The 18,666-nt window shown below is 43.5% G+C and overlaps 2 protein-coding genes across 2 annotated transcripts in view; one reads left to right on the top strand and one right to left on the bottom strand.

The window, feature by feature from the left end:
- Positions 1 to 18,248, bottom strand: part of LOC135214722 (gastrula zinc finger protein XlCGF17.1-like) — a 35,679-nt gene extending 17,431 nt beyond the window's left edge. Inside the window, exon 1 of the mRNA XM_064249051.1 lies at positions 18,103 to 18,248. The gene's annotated coding sequence lies outside the window, so the exon portion shown is untranslated. The remainder of the gene's footprint in view (positions 1 to 18,102) is intronic.
- LOC135214537 (uncharacterized) overlaps positions 2,008 to 18,666 on the top strand; it is an 82,490-nt gene continuing 65,831 nt past the window's right edge. The window contains exon 1 of the mRNA XM_064248912.1: positions 2,008 to 2,152. Within this exon, the coding sequence (XP_064104982.1) occupies positions 2,008 to 2,152 (145 nt within the window). The remainder of the gene's footprint in view (positions 2,153 to 18,666) is intronic.

The following is an 18,666-nucleotide window of genomic DNA, read 5'->3' as shown; positions in this document are numbered from 1 at the left end:
GAAAAATTTGGGGTAATGATGAATGCAGTGCAAGAGATGATGCAGGAAATGATGAAGGATTCATGGGAGAGGGAGCTGTAGGCGGTAGGCCTACTGGGTCTTGTGACAGGCCAGGAGTGGTAAAGAAAGTGAAAAGGCGAGTGGATGAGAGAATGAGTGACGAAGGTGATTTGGTTGTGATAGGTAAGGGAAGGAAGGGGAAGACAGGATAAGGATAAACCTGAGGACAAGAATAAGAAGGGGGCTGAGGAAAAGAAGAAGACTAAGGGAAAGAAAGTTCGTAAGGGTGACGGAGAGGATGAGACTAGGATGGAATACATTGGGGAAAGGGCTTAGAGTGATTTAGAAAGTGGTGAGTAGAACCAGGTAGGTAGAAAGAAGGGTAAGAAGAGCGTAATCAAGAGTATGGACGTGAGTATGGAAGTGGACTCGCTGTATTTGGAAGAGGGAAAGAAAGGTCAGAATGGAAGTAGTGAAAGTGAGAGTGAGAGTGAGCAGGAAGTACGAAAAGCAGTGTACTATATGAGAGAGGTACCTGATGTGCACAATATGAGGAATATGGTAGTAAGGACATAGGAGACTTTTTTAAGGAATATGAGAAGTATTGTGATGCTAAGTATGAGGATAACAAGAGAGTCTTGGCAAGAGAGTTAGGTAGCTTTTTGACAGGATTTTTGTTGAGTATGTATGTATGGGTTAATGATGAGTGTAGGGAGTGTGCCATATGAGTGTGAAAGCCAGGATTATAGAACAGGCAAAGAGGATAGAGTAGCTTTAGATATAGGAGAAAGCAAGATTTTGAGGAGGCAAGAATGAATGTTGGTGAGTCGTCATCAATGTATGTCTGTAAGTTAGAAACATTAGCCAGGAAAAAGTTTGGGGACGAAGGGATAAATGAGTGTAAGGAGTTAGTGCGAAAGTTGTTGGCTACTCTACCAGAGAGTGTATATGAGTTTATGAATCTGAAACGTAAGGAGAAAATGCGGTGGACGAATGAAAGGTTGGCGTGGAACGACATTTTAGAGACAGTAGAGGATTATGAGTTAGACAGTGTATGAAAGAGAGTAGGAGTGTTAGTGTTAGGACTGAAGTAACTGAGGTTGTACCAGAGTTTAAGAGCTATAGGGAGGCAGTTTTGGAAGGGCCAAGGCGAATGGCAGAGCGAGTGGTAGATAGGAGCGTTAGGGCAAGTAATGTGAGTGTAGTTAGCCCTAAAAGAGATAGGAGTGCAAGTGTTGGAAGAGTAGGGTCAGTTAGTTGTGAGCGAGAGCAGCAGTGTTATAGATGTGGTAAGCCAGGACACAGGAAGAATGAATGTCGGTGGGCGTTAAGAGCGTGATTCGGGTGTGGGCAAACGGGGCATTTAGTGAGCGAATGTAAGAAAGATAGGGATATTAAATGTTATAGGTGTGGACAGGTAGGGCACATAGCTAGTGGATATTGGGGTACCTGTATGAATGTGGTTTGCGGCAACTGTGGGAAGAATGGGCATTATGCTAGGATGTGTAAAGAACAGCATGCGAAATGTGTTGAATGTGGAATGGAAGGTCACATGGTGAGTGTGTGTAGGCAAAAGAGGATGAGTCAGGTTGGGCATTCGGGAAACTAGGTGTTAAGGGGATTTCAGTTTGGGTTCGGGTTCCTTCTCAGTGTGCTAGCAGTTATGTTGCCGGAGAATTGTGATGACGTGAAGTGGTTTGAAGTGAAAGTGAAATGTTGGCGAGAGGTGTCAGTGAGCAAATGGGTTGGAAGATCGGCCAGTTGGTCGGTGTTTTGGTTGAGGTATGGAAGAAAGCGGAAGGAAGGTAAGGAAAAGGGAATGAAAGGGAGAAACGTGAACTTCATGATAGAGGGGTTAGTGTTAGGGTAAAAATGGTGGATAAGGCATGTAAAACGGATGACTTTGAGGGGGGGAATGATACTTATAGTGTGTGTGGGTTTGAATTGTCAGGGTTTAGTGAAATTTCACCAGGAAGGGAATCAGGTGGTAAAGATGTAGTTGGCAGTATGAATGAGTCTCTTCGGGAGTTTGGCAGGAGTGTAAATGAGGTAAGTGATTTGGTGGCAGTGTTGCGAGAGATGTTGGGACAAGAGTTGGAAGGGGTAGATGAGATAGTGAATGGGATTTGGGAGGATAGTAGTGAGGGAGATGGTAATGGGAGTCTGACTGGAAGTGGTCTGGGAGAAGTTGATGGCAGTGTAACTGAGAGTGTGTATGAGGGCCCTCAAACAAGATCCAGGGGGCAAGCGTCCAAACATCCGTGGGTGTTGTGAGTGTAAGGAGATGTTGTCAAATGTAACAGGGGAGGAAATATGGAGGAGTTATGGAGTTCCATTTGACAACATCTGAGAGAGAGAGGAGAGAGAGAGATAGAGAGAGAGAGAGAGAGAGATAGAGAGAGAGAGAGATAGAGAGAGAGAGAGAGAGAGAGAGAGATAACTGTATGGATAGTTGGCTGTTAGTGAGTTATGGGTTGTCTGCTGGTGCAGCTGGAGTTAGCTGTTTGAGTTCTGTGTTTTTCAGTCAGTCTTAGTAAGTCTTTAGTCAGAAGCTGTGATAATCAGTAGTGTCGGCAGCGGTCTGTGAAGGCATTGATAGCTATAGTCAGTTAAGTTTTGTGTTTTGTTGATTTGTTGTTTAGTTGTTGTGAGTTGATATTGTTTGCTCTGGAGTTGTTGTGCTTGTGAGTTTCTGTTGAGTTATGTGTAAGTTGTTGTTGATGAGGGTTGGTTGTAGTGAGCTGTTGTGATTTCTTGGTGGTGTTAGTGGGTGTGTGAGTTACCTTTTTGTCTTTTTTTTGTGTTAGTGATTGTTTGTGCAGTGGTTGTATTCCTTGTTTGTTGTTAGGTTGTGGTTGTTCCTTGGTTGTTTGCTGTGTTGTTGAGTTGTGGTTGTGTTCCTTGGTTGTTGTTGTTGTGGTCCCTGGTTGTTGTGTTGTTGTTGAGTTGTGGGGTTGTGGTCCTTGGTTGTGGGGTTGTGGACAGTACAGCTCCTCGCCCTGAGTGTGTCAAGAAGTGGTTGATAAGTACAGGTGTTTTGGGAGTTTTATTGTTTTTGGGTTAGTGTAGGTCAATTGCCCTGCGTGTATTCAGTAGTGTAAAGAGGAAAGTGTGACTGAGGGTGAGTTTGGCAGCTGGATTGATTAAGTTTATGTTGGGGGGGGGGGGGGGGGGGGGTGGGGGGGGGATTTGCCCGCTTGCTTTTAAGCTTGTGATCCCGCCACAAGAAGGGAACCCCGTTGTAACCCGGGGACTGCCTGTAGTTATATGGCTGAAATAATGTCTTTTTAATTTTTAAGAATTATACGGCTGAAACAAATATGATATTGTTAGAATACAATAAAGTTTTGTACATACTTACCCGGCAGATATATACTTAGCTTATGTCTCTGACGTCCGACAGAAATCCGAATTTCGCGGCACACGCTGCAGGTAGGTCAGGTGATCTACCCCCCTGCCGCTGGGTGGCAGGAATAGGAACCATTCCCGTTCTAGCACCAGATTTTCTCTTCCACCTGTCTCCTGAGGGAAGGCTGGGTGGGCCATTCATCGTATATATCTGCCGGGTAAGTATGTACAAAACTTTATTGTATTGTAACAATTAAAATAACCCGGAGCTGTATGACCCGGGATGGGGGGTACACGAAGTAACCCGGGACGGCCACATGAACTCGCAAGTTCCGTGGCAAAAGAAAGGAATATATATATATTATATATATATATATATATATATATATATATATATATATATATATATATATATATATATTATATATATAATATTCACATATTTACGTCCAGGGGACTGTGTAAGAAATAAAACCACCCGGAGCTTTATGACCCGGGGTGGGGGTACACGGAGTAACCCGGGACGGCCACATGGGACCCGCAAGTTCCGTGGCAAAAAGAAAAGAAAAGAAAAATAAAAAAGAGAACTAAAATAAAAAATATCATATCACCGCCTACGGAAGAGTAACTTCCGTAAACATAGCCCTCAACGACTACAGGAGAAGCCGGAATCTAAATACGCCTTATGCGGAGAGGGAATGTTTTAGGCGGATGGATGTAAGCTCCGGGAGCTGAAAGAAGCAGAGAGCAACAAATCCACGGAAGACGAGGCTGCATACGCAAAGCAATCATCAACTCCGGAGGCGGTGGCGGCTTGAGAAGCGACACCCACTAACCTAAGGTCCTGGAGGACCCTCTACATCCCCCCCACCCCCTCCGCTGATGGGAACGGCTGTCAGCGACAACGAGGAGGCGAGAGGAGCACCCAACTACTGGGGGCCCCACGTGAGGGGGAGGGAGGAGGCTGATGGGGTGCGATCACCGTGAGCAGCGTACCCTCGCAAATAAAAGATCACGAGGAAAAACGCAGGCATAGCCTATGTAGGCTAAACCGACCTAACATCCAACATATACCATAGAGAAAATAAAAGAAATTACTTAAAGCTAAAAGAAAATCATGCTTTAACACGGGGGAAATTAAAATAAACTTACGTAAAATATAAAACCACAATGAAGGCCACTCGATAACGGTGGGCGCAAAAGCTGGGAAAAAACTACTTGCCTACTGACACAACGATAAGAAACGGCAAGCTGACGAAAAGAAAAAAGGGAAAATTCTTGAATGAAATAAACTAAACTTAAAAATAACAGGGGGGGGGGGGGGGGGGTGGATAAACGGCGAAGCACGAAATAAAGAAACGTGCTCGAATGAAGACCCCCGTGAAAAACATGAAAATAATGAAAATAACAAAACATAAACGAAAATAGGATCGACTAAAAACTGCCACCCAAGAAATAAATAAATAAATATATGTACTGAAATATCACATGTTACAAGCAGAGAGGAAGACCACTCGAAATCGGTACAATTCAAGGATAAGCCGTAAAGGCGACTTGCCGCCCGCCCGCTACTTATAAGTGACGCCTAATAAAATCCTAAATAAAGGCAAAACGAAAGGCAAATTCACTCTCTAAATATTGAAAAGGGCGGAACCAGTACTTAACTTGGGTGAAGAGGTAGATTGACGATCCGTAATCAAGAATAAAAATAAAAGAACAAATAGCTATATTCGAACGTACGAACACGATATGGCTATCGAAAAGTATGACGTCACAGACGCTTTCAACGGGGTAGCTAGGTGTGACCTATGGGTCGGCTCCACGTATTTAGGGTCTTTTGATGAGGAAAAGGCTAATTGGAGGGGTTGCTGTGGTAGTGTTTAACACTCGCCCCAGTTTTATACCGACACCTTTTATATAGGTGAGCGAGTCAGAAGCTTCTGACATGTCCAATTTAGCAGTTCTCTGGTATTATAGCAATATTTTACTAGAAATAGTGCTAAAGCAGACATATTTCACTGGGCGACACGGCTTCCTCGCCCAGAAATAGATTTTTCCTACGTCAAAATCCCTTTTTTGTACATGTTTTAGGGCTGTTGCCTTGTATAATAAGGCGCCCTATGAGGTAATGTTAGACTTGCGATAATCTTACGCTAAGTCGGTTGGTATTGCACTTCCATATTCAATGGAGTGTCTTGGGGTTTGTAGATCACTTACGAAGTCGGTATTATCTTCTTGTTTATGACGACGATGTGTTAAACTCATGATGATTCGGTAAGGAGGTTCTTGTAGAAAACACGAAGTATAAAAATATATATATTCTTCTGAGTTTACATGGTGAAGATCAGGTATGATTGTACAAGTCTTCTAATGATGATAGCTTGATAGCTTCTGCCAATGATGATGGCTAATTCTATTCTCTCTACATGATAAAGCTTAGGTAAAGAGGTACAGGTCTTCTAATGACGATAGCTAACTCTATTCTGCCCGTCTACCATCTCTGTTACAAGTTATGAAGGAAGCAGATAGTAGCTCGAACATATGAACATACAATCAGATGACATAGTTACATACGAACACACAATCAAAATGAGACACGCTACAGATCACGTAGGCCGTTTGAATTATAGGTCGCGGTAGTTGTCTCAAGCAGGGAGCTTGGACTAGAGTTTATAAACAAATGAATGACTACAGGTGACGGCATGTTATCTTAGCCTACTTTTATTGTATACGTCATCTTTAGCATCTCTAGTCTAATCACATTCCTGCAAGCAATCTGGTTGACCTCTTTAGTTTTAGTCTTTTATATATATGGACTAACATTCCATATTTTTATTATGTAAACACTTACACATGCAACTTCCCCGGCAGATATACTATACTTAGCTGATTGACACCCTTGGTGGTGGGTAAGAGACAACTATTTACTGAATAGACAGGTAAACAACATACGTTGTAGGTAATAAATAAATAAAACCTTGGTTCCTACTTTTTCAGGAGGAAGATTCCATGGCTAATGCCTAGGAATCTGCTTCGCCTCAAGAGCCTCAGCGAGGATGTGACCTATGGCTAAGAGTTCTTGTAGGTCTGCCTAGTGGCATAATAAGGAGCACAACACCGATCCCGATCACCTGATCCTAACACGAGGGTTAGTGCTTAAGTTGAAAAGAGTTATCCCCAAACTCCTTTCAAACAACCCACAGAAAAAACACGACGTTAAATAAAATTTAACTCAATAGTTAAGGATCAGTATCAGCTCCCTATCCCAGCAATGTATCCGCAGACACGTATCAACCAAGAGAGAAGGATCTCTCGTAGGTTATCTTGACATCCTTCGGATAATGAAAGTCAACACAGAGTTGCATCTCCCGTATGTGACAGCTAATATGTCCTTATGACATATTGTTAAGGAAAGAACAAGAATTTGGAAAAGCTCGCACTTCATGCGCTTTTAATTCTCAGCTGTTTGAAGGTATCATCAATGCACTTATCAAGTGCTTAGGAGATCACATTGTCTCAAGAAGGCCGGGCGTTCTTTGATATAGATCTCTTCTGGGTGAAGCCTGGAGCCTGGCTAGCGCTTCGTGCCTGGCAGGCGCCTAGCGCCTGTCTAGCGCCTCGCGCCTGGCTGGAGCCTTGCGCCTGAATGGCGCCTAGAGCCTAGCTGGAGCCTCGTGCCTGGATGGCGCCTCGCGCCTTCTGGATTGGCGCCTCCGCGCTGGATGGTGTCTCGTGCCTGGGCTGCGCCTACGCGCCTGGCTGGGTGCCTCGCGCCTCGGCTGGGCCTCCTGATTGGCTACCTCCCTCCTGGCTCGCGCCTCGGCGGCCTGGATTGGAGCCTTGCGGTCTGGGATTGGTTGCCTTGCGCCTGGAAGGTCGCCTGGAGCCTGGCAAGAAGACTTCATGATTCTGTCTATGAGGTCTGCCATGCCTCAAGAGTTGTGCCTCAAAGAGTTTCAGGCGAGGGTAGGGACCTATGACTGACAAACCTTCTGGATCATGTCAATTGGGGGCGGGAGGGATAGCCCGCTTACACGAACAGAGCCTTCTCGGATCGTGGCCAATGGGGGCTGACCCACTTACATAGGCAAGAGACCTTACCTTTGTTCATATCAATGGGGACTAGGCCCTCTTACATGACAGAGCTTTAGGTTTCTCTTTACTGGAAGGAGCCTTGCCGGGCCGGGATGGATCCCTCAATCCTGAACTGGAGGGCCTAGCCTTTGAAGGGTGCCTGGCACCTGGCTGGCTTCTAGAGCCTGGCTGGCTCGCCTAGATCATGGCTGGGCGCCTCGTGGCCTGGCTGGCTACCTCCCACACTTGCTTGGGAGCTTCGAAGCTTGGAAGAGTCTCTAGGCTGTCTGGCAAATTATGTACCACATCGGGGACACTCTTAATATCGTGGCCGATTTGTTCGCCTCTGGCGCATTTCGCGACCAGGTTGGAGGCCCGGCCCGCTCCTTCTCAGTTATCCTCCGACCATGACCATTTGAGTTTTTCCTTGGAACTGTCCGCCTCTGGTGTTTTCGCCTGTATTGGCATTTGGTGCCTGGCTGGCGCTTACATTGTTCCGAGAGTCCATGGAACAACCACATAGTTTATCAGGAGACTGGAGAAGGGTGGTCGAAGGAAAGTTCTTCCCCTGTTGAGCTTTTGGCCCCACTGGCAACGGGGGAGGTGAAGTTGTAGTCAGGTACTAAAAAACTCCAGTAGAGGACAGGATATTCTAACAATACGAGAGAGAAGGTCTTCCTCTGCGGAGGATCCTTCGTGAATACCCTTTGTTTGCTAACGTGATTCTCTTCTTAACATGTTGATGAGGTTTCCCGTTCGGTTGGGCAATTTCCCTATCCTTGCCCGAAGGAAGGGAAGGAGTCTGGAAGTCGAAAGGCGTACTCCGAGTGGAAATTGGGCGGAACCCTGATTTCTAGCTCTTATTGGTAATCCTTGTCTGAATACCTTCTGGGAAGCATTTTCGAGCCTTCAATCGCACCCCGGCAGACTCTGTAGGCAAACGTTTTAAACCAGAATCCATTCCTTCTGTAGATGAAAATAAGTAAGTACCCATGCCTGGGGCCAACGAAACTTCTATCTGAAAAGCGTCTGGCGTCAGGATATAGAGGGTTTTTTTAGTTGTTTTGCCAGACATACTATGCTGGCAAAGAAACCCATTTGCCGGAGTCTCCATTGAATCTGATGCCGAGATTCCCAATGCAAAAAAACAAAAAAATTCAAGTTGTCTTCTTGGTCGTTTGTAGGGCCTAAAAAGAAACAAAGAATTTCCTTCATAAACTTTGTCTCAAAGAAAATGAAGTTTGATGAGGGAGCAGTTCCATTTTGTCCGGAACCACGGAATCTTGGTAGGCCACAAAAAAGATCCCATTCGTAACGTAGCATGATATCCTAACTCTTGTCGTTATTGCAGTATCGTTATAAGATTCCCGAAGATCTTAATCCTCTGTTATCTTCAATTTCCCCTTGTTAGAGAAACAGAGTATAGCCTTTTACTGCGTTCTTTGATAGCAGATCTATTTTTAACATAGGTGAGTTCTTCCCTCTGAAAGTTGGTAAAGAAAAACCTTGCGTATGTGGTTCACAGAGGTATCGGAACGATGGAACTAGTTTTCCGTCAATTCCATTCTAGCACGATCTGCAGCAAATTCTATGTCTTAGCCATGACTATGTCATTTACCTTGAAAAATCCTCTCAATTCATGTACCCACCTTCTGGTCAGTCTGCAACCACCCGGACAGAACTCAGAGTGGAGAGGTTTTTCAGGTCTATTTATAATAGATTCTGACTAGAATATCCAGATTAACTCTTGGAAAAGCCTTACGAAAACATTGCTGTGAGAAGGAACGGTGACTTCTGTGAATCCAACCATCTCTAAGGCCAAAAACAATGAGGCATTCATCCTTTCTTCCTTTGTCTTTGACGCCCATTTTTATTCTTAATATTTCGGCTTAAGAATTTATAACTAGGGGAAAAAAAAGACTAAAGTTTATTCCCCTTCCTTGTTTAAATTAAAGAGTCGTATATTGCTACCTTTCTTGGCTTGGTGAGGAAAAGGAAGCAAGTCTATAGGAAGCCTGTTCGGCTTCTACCTTGCGAAAGTATCTTATGTAGAAGACTTCCTTCCGACAGGTTCTCACAACTCTTTTCAAATAAACTGTTAGACATACGTTAACAGTTATTATCTTCGATCGAGAAGGTTCTCAACGGACATTGCAAAATCTTGCATCGAAACCATCTTAAGGCTCGATACGTTCCGTGTGCTGTTCCCCAAATAGGTTCCTTTCTTTGTTTCAAACGTGCGAACGAGGCGGAAAAGGGGAAAAAGGATTCTCGATGCCTTTCTTGCGATTATGAAGAGAGTCGTGGAACTTGGCCTAAGTGATTAAAATAAATCATTTCATCGTTCCTTGAGTAAGGCCCCGACCACCTTTTCCGATTAAATGGGTAACGGAATCAGGAACGGAATCTTCTGCCGTTACCGAGCCTGCTGTCCGAGAGGCTCACTGGACTTTCTTAGGGGTTAATAACTCGCCTTAAAACCCCCGAGAAAAAGCATTCTTGGATGGTGCTTCTGGCGCAATTTTGCACCAGGCTGGAGCGCTTCCTTCTCGTTTTTGTTTTAGGTTATGTGCCAGAAACATCTGTGCCTTTGTATGGTTATCCCGACATCCTGCACATGTTAATTCCGTTCTCCCTAGTAAGGGAAAAAACGTTTTATATACGTAGTTATAGTCCATTCAGGGGGGAAACCGGAAACAACTTCTTACCACTAAGAGAATGTTTCCCATACCGAACTCACCCATCTTCTCTTGGAGCAATACTCCAGATTCTAAAAAGGTTGTTGTGCGTTTCTCAAAAGGATTGGAGAGAATATATTTATATATCGTGCTCTGCCGTTTTAGAATCCTTTATCTACTGTCACAATTGTGGGTAAACAGCATTAAATCTAGGAAAAACTTTGTAAGGATTACTAGGGGGGGGGGAAATTCCTGTATGTTAACCTCGGTATTGTGCATAAGACTTAGACCATACCGTAGTCTTAAAGTGAATTCTCTACTAACATTCATCTTCTCACTAAGTCATTGCTACTAAATAAGCCCATGCTTCCAGTAAGCATGAGAGCAAGATCAATAAATATAGAGTTTCCGCTGCGGCTTAGAATCCTTTAATAAGGTTTACCCTACGGTAAAAAATCAGCCCCCATTGAAATGTTGTAATATTCCTTTCTTTTATTGAAAGCTTCTAAGCAAAAAGGCAGACAATATTTTATTTATGTTTGCTTAACACTTATCCCCTCAATCCGAGGCTAAAAACGCCTCGATTGGGTAGGGGAGAGACACGGTTTAGTTATTTCCATCCCACGCAGGAGAGGGAACCACATGTTACTAGACCAATCATGGACCGACATCTAACATGGTACCTGCGTTGGTTCTAAGCGATATGGCGATAGCAGTCCCTCCGTTAAGCCATTCTGGCCTTACTCTTCAGAGAGTTGCCAGCTATCCATTCAAACGATGGGGCGGATGGGTAGGGCGGGGATTTCGCTGGCGACACGAGCCAATCGGCCCCAGAAAGAAGATTTTTTCCTTACATCAAAATCCCTTTCTGGGACTCAGCTCGTGTCGCTGGCGCGAAAAAATCGTACAGGAAAAGAAATAGCCACCAGATTGTTAAAAGAAAATCAACAAAATTAAAAAGAGGTTCCTCAAATAAAAAGATTAAAATAAAAATAAAAGAAATAATTAATTGCCTAATAACGGAATACAATAATACCACAGTGGTACAAAAATAGAAACTATTGCTTAAATTACACTTAATTCTAATAATATTTCTTAACTTGAGGGTTTAATTTACATAATATACAGAGGTTAATATGGCATATATGTACCAAAATGGTATCTGTGTAAAGAAGTTTCTGATACAAAATTGACAGGGGGGGGAGCCAAGTTAAACATAACAAAAGTTGAACAAACAAACTCAACCATAAATCATATTAATAAAGGAATGGATATTAACCTTAATATTACAAAAACCCGTAACCACTATAATAAGATGTATTTCCCCTAGCATAAAAATAAAGGGGCGGATGCATCCACCATATCAATATTCATCAATCAATTGGTGAGGTGTCCCTAGCAAAAAAAATAAGGGACACCCACCCACATTATCATAAAAGCAGCTAAGAACCACAAGGTGGACCCTGTAAATGGAACCAAGGTAGGAAATAGACAAACTGTTCGGGTGAAGCAGGTAGAAACGGAGGACTGGATTCTTTCTACTAAAGATTAGCTAGACGTTCAGGGGAAACTATGGTTCCCCGCTGCGGAACTGCTGAAAATTTCAAGAGCTTCCAAGGACTTTAAGGTACTGAGTGTTTCGAAAAAATCATGTCTGGCGATTTCCATCCAGTTCTACTTTTTCAATCTCATCGAAGTTCATATGTTGGAAATAGTTAATTGAGGTGGGCTTTACCTTTTGCCCCCTGAACATCCTATGTGCTTTTAGGGAAAGAGTCAGGATTGGCTTGTTTAATGAAGTACAGGATTTGTTGGCCTGAGGCCTTTAATAGATAAAAGGGTGCCACCTTTTGCTCTCCTAAAAGAGAGGACCCGATGAGGATGGAGGAGGTCCTAGATTCGAAAGGGATCTCCAAGGTTGAAAACTGGGCAAAGAGATACGTCTTGTTGGAACGGGGCTAGTACCCTTCCATGGTTCCCACCTCATTCAAAGGATTCATTATAATAATCAAGTTTATTATACAATGCTCCGTACTTTAAACAAAAATCTTCATGTAGCTATAAAGTTACGTTCCGGAGGGAAAGTAGCATCTTCCCCTGTGGGAAGGAAACTGAATAATGATCCGGATCTCTGGGATAAAGTACCGACCAAGTTCTGAAATTCTAGCTCCTGAGGCCAAGCTTGAATAAAAAGAGGGGTTTTTCTTAAGAGCATTATAAACGTGCATGTGTCAATTTATTGGTTTCTGAAGCCAGTTTTAGAACATCGTTTAAGAACCATGATACTGACGTAGGCCTTACAGAAGGTCTAAAGTCTAGCACTAACGCCTTGGGTAAATAGACGAGAAGTAGGAATCTTGTCAAGTTACATGTTGAACCCAAAATTGAAAAATCTTTTTCAAGGCTGATTTTGTTTTCGTCGAAATGTGCTAGCTGCTAAGCCTTTTTCAAATAAGGTATCGTGAAAAAGGATATAGCTGAATTGATTGTCAATGATTCTTAATATCTGATTCTTTCAGGAATGGTTGACTAACTTTTTGACAGCAGCATCGTACGGTTCTCAAAAGTTGAAATGTCTTTTTATCGGATTCCAAAGAAGAGGAAATTATTCTGAGGGGTCAATTGTTCTGCATCCCTTTTCGCTGCCTAAACTTCATGAAATCCATAAAGTTAGGGTTTTGAGAATCCTGCGAAGGAAGCGAGTTAAAGGGTTTCGTTGTAACTGACCCTGGGAGGAAGCCTGGGTTGGGGATCCGAAGAAGGGCGAAGACCCAGTTCCTTGAATTGATAGGGTACCAATTGCTCTTCGGCCAGGGGGGGGGGTGGGGGGGGCGGCACACTCTAAAAAAAAGGGGTGGGGGGGGTGTTTCCTTTTCATATCTTACTGGGGCTTCTTACTTTTTTTTTTTTTTTGGGGTTTTACTTTTCTTGTTCCTTCCTTTTTTTTTTTTTTTAATCAGTTTATCTCCTGGGTTTTTCGCTGGGTTTTTTTCTTATTTTTTTTAATCCTTTTATGTTTCCTTATTTTCTGGTTCTTTTTTTTTCTTTTCTGGGCCTTTTTTTTGTCTGTACTTTGGGTTTTTTTTTCATTTTCCTTTAACATTCCCCCTGTCTGCTTCTTTTTTTTTCCCCTTCGGTCCTTCTTTTTTCTTGTTTTTTTGATTTTTTTTTTTTTCCTTTGCTCTTTCTCTTTTATTTTTTTCGGTTATTCTCGGGTTGGCTACTAGAGCCACTTGACCATGGAATGTCCTGAGTTTGCTTCAACACTTTCATGAGAAAGATTATCACTGGAGGAAAGATATAAATCTTTCCCAAGGTTTTGTTCCAAGTCTAGCGCCAGGGCGTCCGTGGCATAGGCCGAGAGGGCGGGTCCAGGTTTGGGGCTACATAAAACACGGAAAGTTTGTGGTTCGCTTGGGAATGCGAAAGAGATCCAAACCTGCTAGACCTTGGAACTCTCTGAAGAATCCATTGGCAACGAAACTGTGGTCCACTGGACCAATTCCGACTCTAGAGGTTAACTGCTCGGGATAGAGGCATTGCTATGACGCTTTCTCACTCCAGCTATGTGAGTGGGAGGAGAGATTGCCAACTGAAACCTTGGTCCGCCATGGAGAATATGGCTTACCATGACATGATTTAGATGACGTGACTTGGAGACCCTCCTCTGGTTTTATACAATGTACTACCCCACTGCGCTGTCCCAGGACTAGCCTTTTTTATGTGGGTAGATATTTTCGGCGGGAACGTAACCTTTTTAGATTATTTTTTGAAGTCAAGAACACTGCCATTGCTTCCAGTAGAGTTTATATGGGAAAGATGACGGAACTGAGGTGAACCCACGTTCCTTGAAATCCTTCTTGAAGGGAATGGGAATTCTCCCCAAGCCGCTTAATGAAGCGTTCTGTGTGGATGGCGTGATCCCTGGTGGAGGAAACTGAAGGGGCACTGACCACTGACAACGTTCTTGACTTTCGCCCACGGCCTGGAGTCGCTTCTTTAGAATCAGAGGGGACTGAGGAAATTGTTTGTCCTGGAACCTGACATTTGCTCGTGAGCGCCAGATTCTGGTTAGGCTTCTTTCAGTTTGGCGTTTCATTAGGATGTTCGTCACCTTGAAGGCAAACTGGAGAGAACCCAGGAATCCTTTTCCTGAAGATCTTCTTGAAGCCAGGCCTTTGTGACTCAAGAAATTGCTTGAACTGGACTTCGCTATTTCCTTCCTTTTGGATGATGGAATCGGACAGAGTATGGGAGGAGGATAGATTCCATTGGAATGCCTTAGCCACCTGAAAGTTTGGACTCTGGAGTGAGTCTGTGAATTTGGTCCTTGTTTTACCTTGAAGCCTAGGATAATTCCAGGAAACTGAATCACTTTCAGTGTTGCTTTGTTGCATTCTTCGGACTGTTGAGGCCCAGATCAACCAACAATCGTCGAGATACGCTACTACCATCAACCCCTTGCGCCTCGAGGTGGGGTTGAATTAACTACTTCCGCCCAGCTTCGTAAAAACTCCCTGGGTGCTAACGTTGAGCCCGAAAGGAAAACTACCTTGAAGGAGAATGTTCGGCCCCGTCTCCTATCTTGAAACCCAGATAACGGACGGAAGTTGTCATGCAATAGGGATTATGATCGTAAGGTCGTTCGTAAAGATCGATAGAGGGGTGGTGACGGCCCCCCACGCGGGGAAGTAAGGTCCGCACTGCCGAGATCGTGAGCATCTTGAACTTGGTGCAGCGAATGGCTAAGTTTAAGCGGGACCAATGTCTAAGATTACCTTCTTTTTTGTGAGCCTTTCTTTGGCACGCTGAACAAGCGTTCCTTGAAATTTTGCCTTAACCTTTGGACTCTCGCTATAGCCCTTTCATTCGGAAGGAGATCCTTCCGCATTACTCCAGTCAATTCGTTGGAAGGCAAGTTGGCGGAAGGGTCTGGATGGGGGAGGGTTGGGCGTTAACCAGCTCCAACCCAGGCCTTTTTGACAGAATGCTCTGAGGCCCACTTGACTGAAGTTCCACCGGGGTGGCGGAAAGTGGAAAACAGCCTCCCTCCATACCTGAAATTCCCTCATTGGTTTTCGGTTTAGGTACATTTACCCTAGAAAAGAATAAATAGATTAAAGGATATTCGTCGCGTCAGCCGGACACGAGCTGGAGCCCAGAAAATGCAATTAATTTAAGCCGGAAACAAAGGCTTCGATAAAATCTAGAAGCTAAGTAGGTGTTGTCTTAAACAATCCCATTCTTTAAGCATAGTCCTTCCTAGGAAAACAATTCCTGGAAAGGAATACTGGTCAATTGAGTTGCCTCAGCAAAGAAGTAAACTACGGTATGTGCTGATTTGCCGCTATCGGTATTCTCCTTACAGCAATACTACTACTACCTTCTTCCCCTGCCGCGGGCAGATAGAGAAAGGCAATAAAATTTTAAGTTATCTTCATCTTTTCGTAATTAGAACGCATAGAAAGCCATCTATAAATTATCTCCGTTAAGGAAGGAAGTTAATCCAGGAATTCTTTAAATTCCTTCGTGATTTCCTCCATAAATCTCGGGAAGAAGAGGGATTTGTGAAGTTTCCGCGTTGTTCATTCTGTAGGGCTTTACGGTTTTTCTCCTCTTGTGAGGAAGAAGTGATATTCCTATCCGCCCCATCATACCCCCACAAAACGTCGCTTGAGATTCTTAAATAAGAAAAACTCCCAAAGCTCTTGCCTCTTCATAACGAGGGAAGAGCATGAAATGAACGGAAGAGAGTCGCCATTTGAGAGGAAACTTTGCCAAAACACAGGAGTTCTTCTGAATAATGAAAAAATCGGCTTCTCTTCGTTATCCAGGAATCCTTCTGACCAAAAGCTCACGGGCCGCCTGGTGCGGAGATCTTGCACCTTTGACCTGGGGGGAAAGTTGCTCAAGGTTAAAAAACTCAAAGAAGGAGCCCCTCGTGAACTGACCTCTCTCATAAGAAGATTTGGAATAGTCTGGCTTCCTTGCGCCTACAGCCTGGCTCCTGCCTTGGACCATAGGCCGGCCTGGATAGATTCTGCGCGCCTGAATGTTCCGCACGCCTAGAAAGAAAGGAAGGATCGCTCCTGGAACGTTTTCCGCTTGCGTGGAAGGTCCCCGTGCGGCCCGGATGAAGTTCCGAGCGCCTACTAGACCCCTTTTAGAAAGAGCCCTCTTGCCCGGAAACGTTCAATGGAAGGATCGTTCTGATTGCCACTCTAACTATAAGGGCTCCGTGCCTCTAGCCTGTCTTGCTTTTTCTGGCGCAATTTGACGCCAGGTCAGGCTAGCACTTCGTCTCTTTGAAGGCGCCTTCTGCGCAAAGTAAAAAAATTTTCTAGAACGCGGTCCTCGCGCCTCAGTTGCTGGGAACGTCGGCGCTCGCGTTTGGTTGTAGGAACGGGCCTGGCTCGCGCTAGTCTGTTTGCTGGAAACGCGGCTCGCTGGTTATGGCTGTTGGTGAACGTTGGCTCACGCTAGGCTTGCATGGAAAATCGGCTTCCTGGCTGGCTCTTGCTCAGTGTTCTTCTTAGTTTTCCAGAGAACGCGCTAGATCATCCAACTCCAAACATATACATCCTTCGGTTTCTTTTCGGATGTAAGATGAAGAAGACACACTTTTTTGTAAGGCTGCCTTTTCAATGGCTATCCTTGGCTAGTTTTCTGGGACGCTTACTGAAAACCTGTCCAAGGGGACGCCCATGAAAGGTGGGGGGAGGGATTCTCTGAAAACCTCCTTACGGCTTTCGACCATTCCTTCTCCCCTGGGCTTGGGAGCTTGAAAAGGAGGTCTAGGGCCTGAGAGGCGAGACAGAGCCAATCAGACGCAACCCTCCACTGCAATGGGGCAACACTAGTAATCACTTCTTACCTTTTAATAGCTCGCATTTTGAGCCAAACATCCATTGGTCTTGCAAATTTGCAATTAGAATTTGAAGTTTGAAGTTTTCTGCGAAACGTAAGAAGGTGAAATGAGGATGCAAACACTGACTAGTACTGTTAAATATACTCTAATTGCCTCGTTACTAGTACTAGTATCCAAAAAAACTTTTAAAACAAGAAATGGTATCTAGTTACATGCTTTACTGACTCCCTAAAGTAGGAAGTCAGTTGATTTCCATCAATCAAATTCTAACACTTGATTTACACATCTTAATGAATAAATTATTAAATATTTCCCTTTCTTGCAAACTATGTGAAGTGTTACCGAAAAAATTTCGGTTCGTTTACACGTCATATATTCTTTGTGAAATTTTCGAAGCCAAATTCATTAAAAAAGTTAATAAAAGCGATAGCCGAACCAAAGACCCAGTACTTCCCTGGCAAAAAGGAAACAGCCCCAGAAGATCAATGGCGATGAAAAACGAAAATCAAGTCAGGAGGTAGCAACAACAATCTGTTGACCAACTACCGCCGACAGAGAAAAGGAAATCTGGAGGTCAGAACGGGTGCAATGGTTCCTATTACCTGCCACCCAGCGGCAGGGGGGTAGGATCCCCTGGACCTAACCTGCAGCGTGTGCCGCGAAATTCGAATTTCTGTCGGACGTCAGAGACATAAGCTAAGTATATATCTGCCGGGGAAGTTGCATGTACAAAAGTAACATTTAATGCGTGCTATGAATGGCAATTCTTCATTGCCAATTTAGTGGAACTTGATACATATGCCAATGCCTTTACAAACTGTTTCCATGAATTCTAGATGTCATTGTAATGCAATAATGATAAAATTACTCTAATATTTATGTATATATATATCACATAGATATGCTAAATTCACTAACTTCCATGATTTTATGTAAGACTTATGCCAAGTTTGGAAGGTAAACACAAAACAATTGGCAACACTGATAAAAAAAACAGGAAAGCATGAACAACACTGTAGCTGATGTTCTCAGCAAAACTGATGAAATTTGTGTCAGGAATCTGGTTACTTTTACAACAATGAATATTTTCAAATGAATTATTATGAATAAGTAATAAATACATGCAATTCATACCCTTATTCTGGTGTTTAACTAATTATCTAAATGTTATCTAGTGCACTCTTCTTCTTCTTCCTGAACAATCGCCATGTTTCCCTGGACGCAAATATAAACACAATCGTCATTTAAGATTGTTGTAAAGAAAGTGTCCCGGTGTCTGTGGGTATGAGTGGTGTGCGGATTTAGCACAGGAAATGGGAATGTTTGTTTACACGAGTGACTCCGCAAACGTCGAGATGGCGTCAATCTTCTATGTATATGATTGGAGTTTTAAGTAAAAATTTTGAAAGCGTTATGGAGCTAAGTTAGCACTGTGCATGGCTAGACTTTCATTGACTTCTGTTTAATCAGAAATTATGGTCTTAATTTCTAACTTGGGAGAAAACACTTACTCAGAGAGGAAAGTAGAGGTCTCAAGGTGTTGCTTCCACGGTGGTTGGCTTATGACTGACATCTAATTCTGAATAATGGAAGTGTTAAAATGATATTGTCATGATACAATAAAGTTTTATACATACTTACCTGGCAGATATATACTTAGCTATAGACTCCGTCATCCCCGACAGAAATTCGAATTTC

This window comes from Macrobrachium nipponense, chromosome 46 (genome assembly GCF_015104395.2).
Source record: "Macrobrachium nipponense isolate FS-2020 chromosome 46, ASM1510439v2, whole genome shotgun sequence".
NCBI lineage: Eukaryota > Metazoa > Arthropoda > Malacostraca > Decapoda > Palaemonidae > Macrobrachium > Macrobrachium nipponense.
Note: the sequence above shows the minus strand (reverse complement) of the source record. Positions and strands in the feature narration are given on the sequence as shown.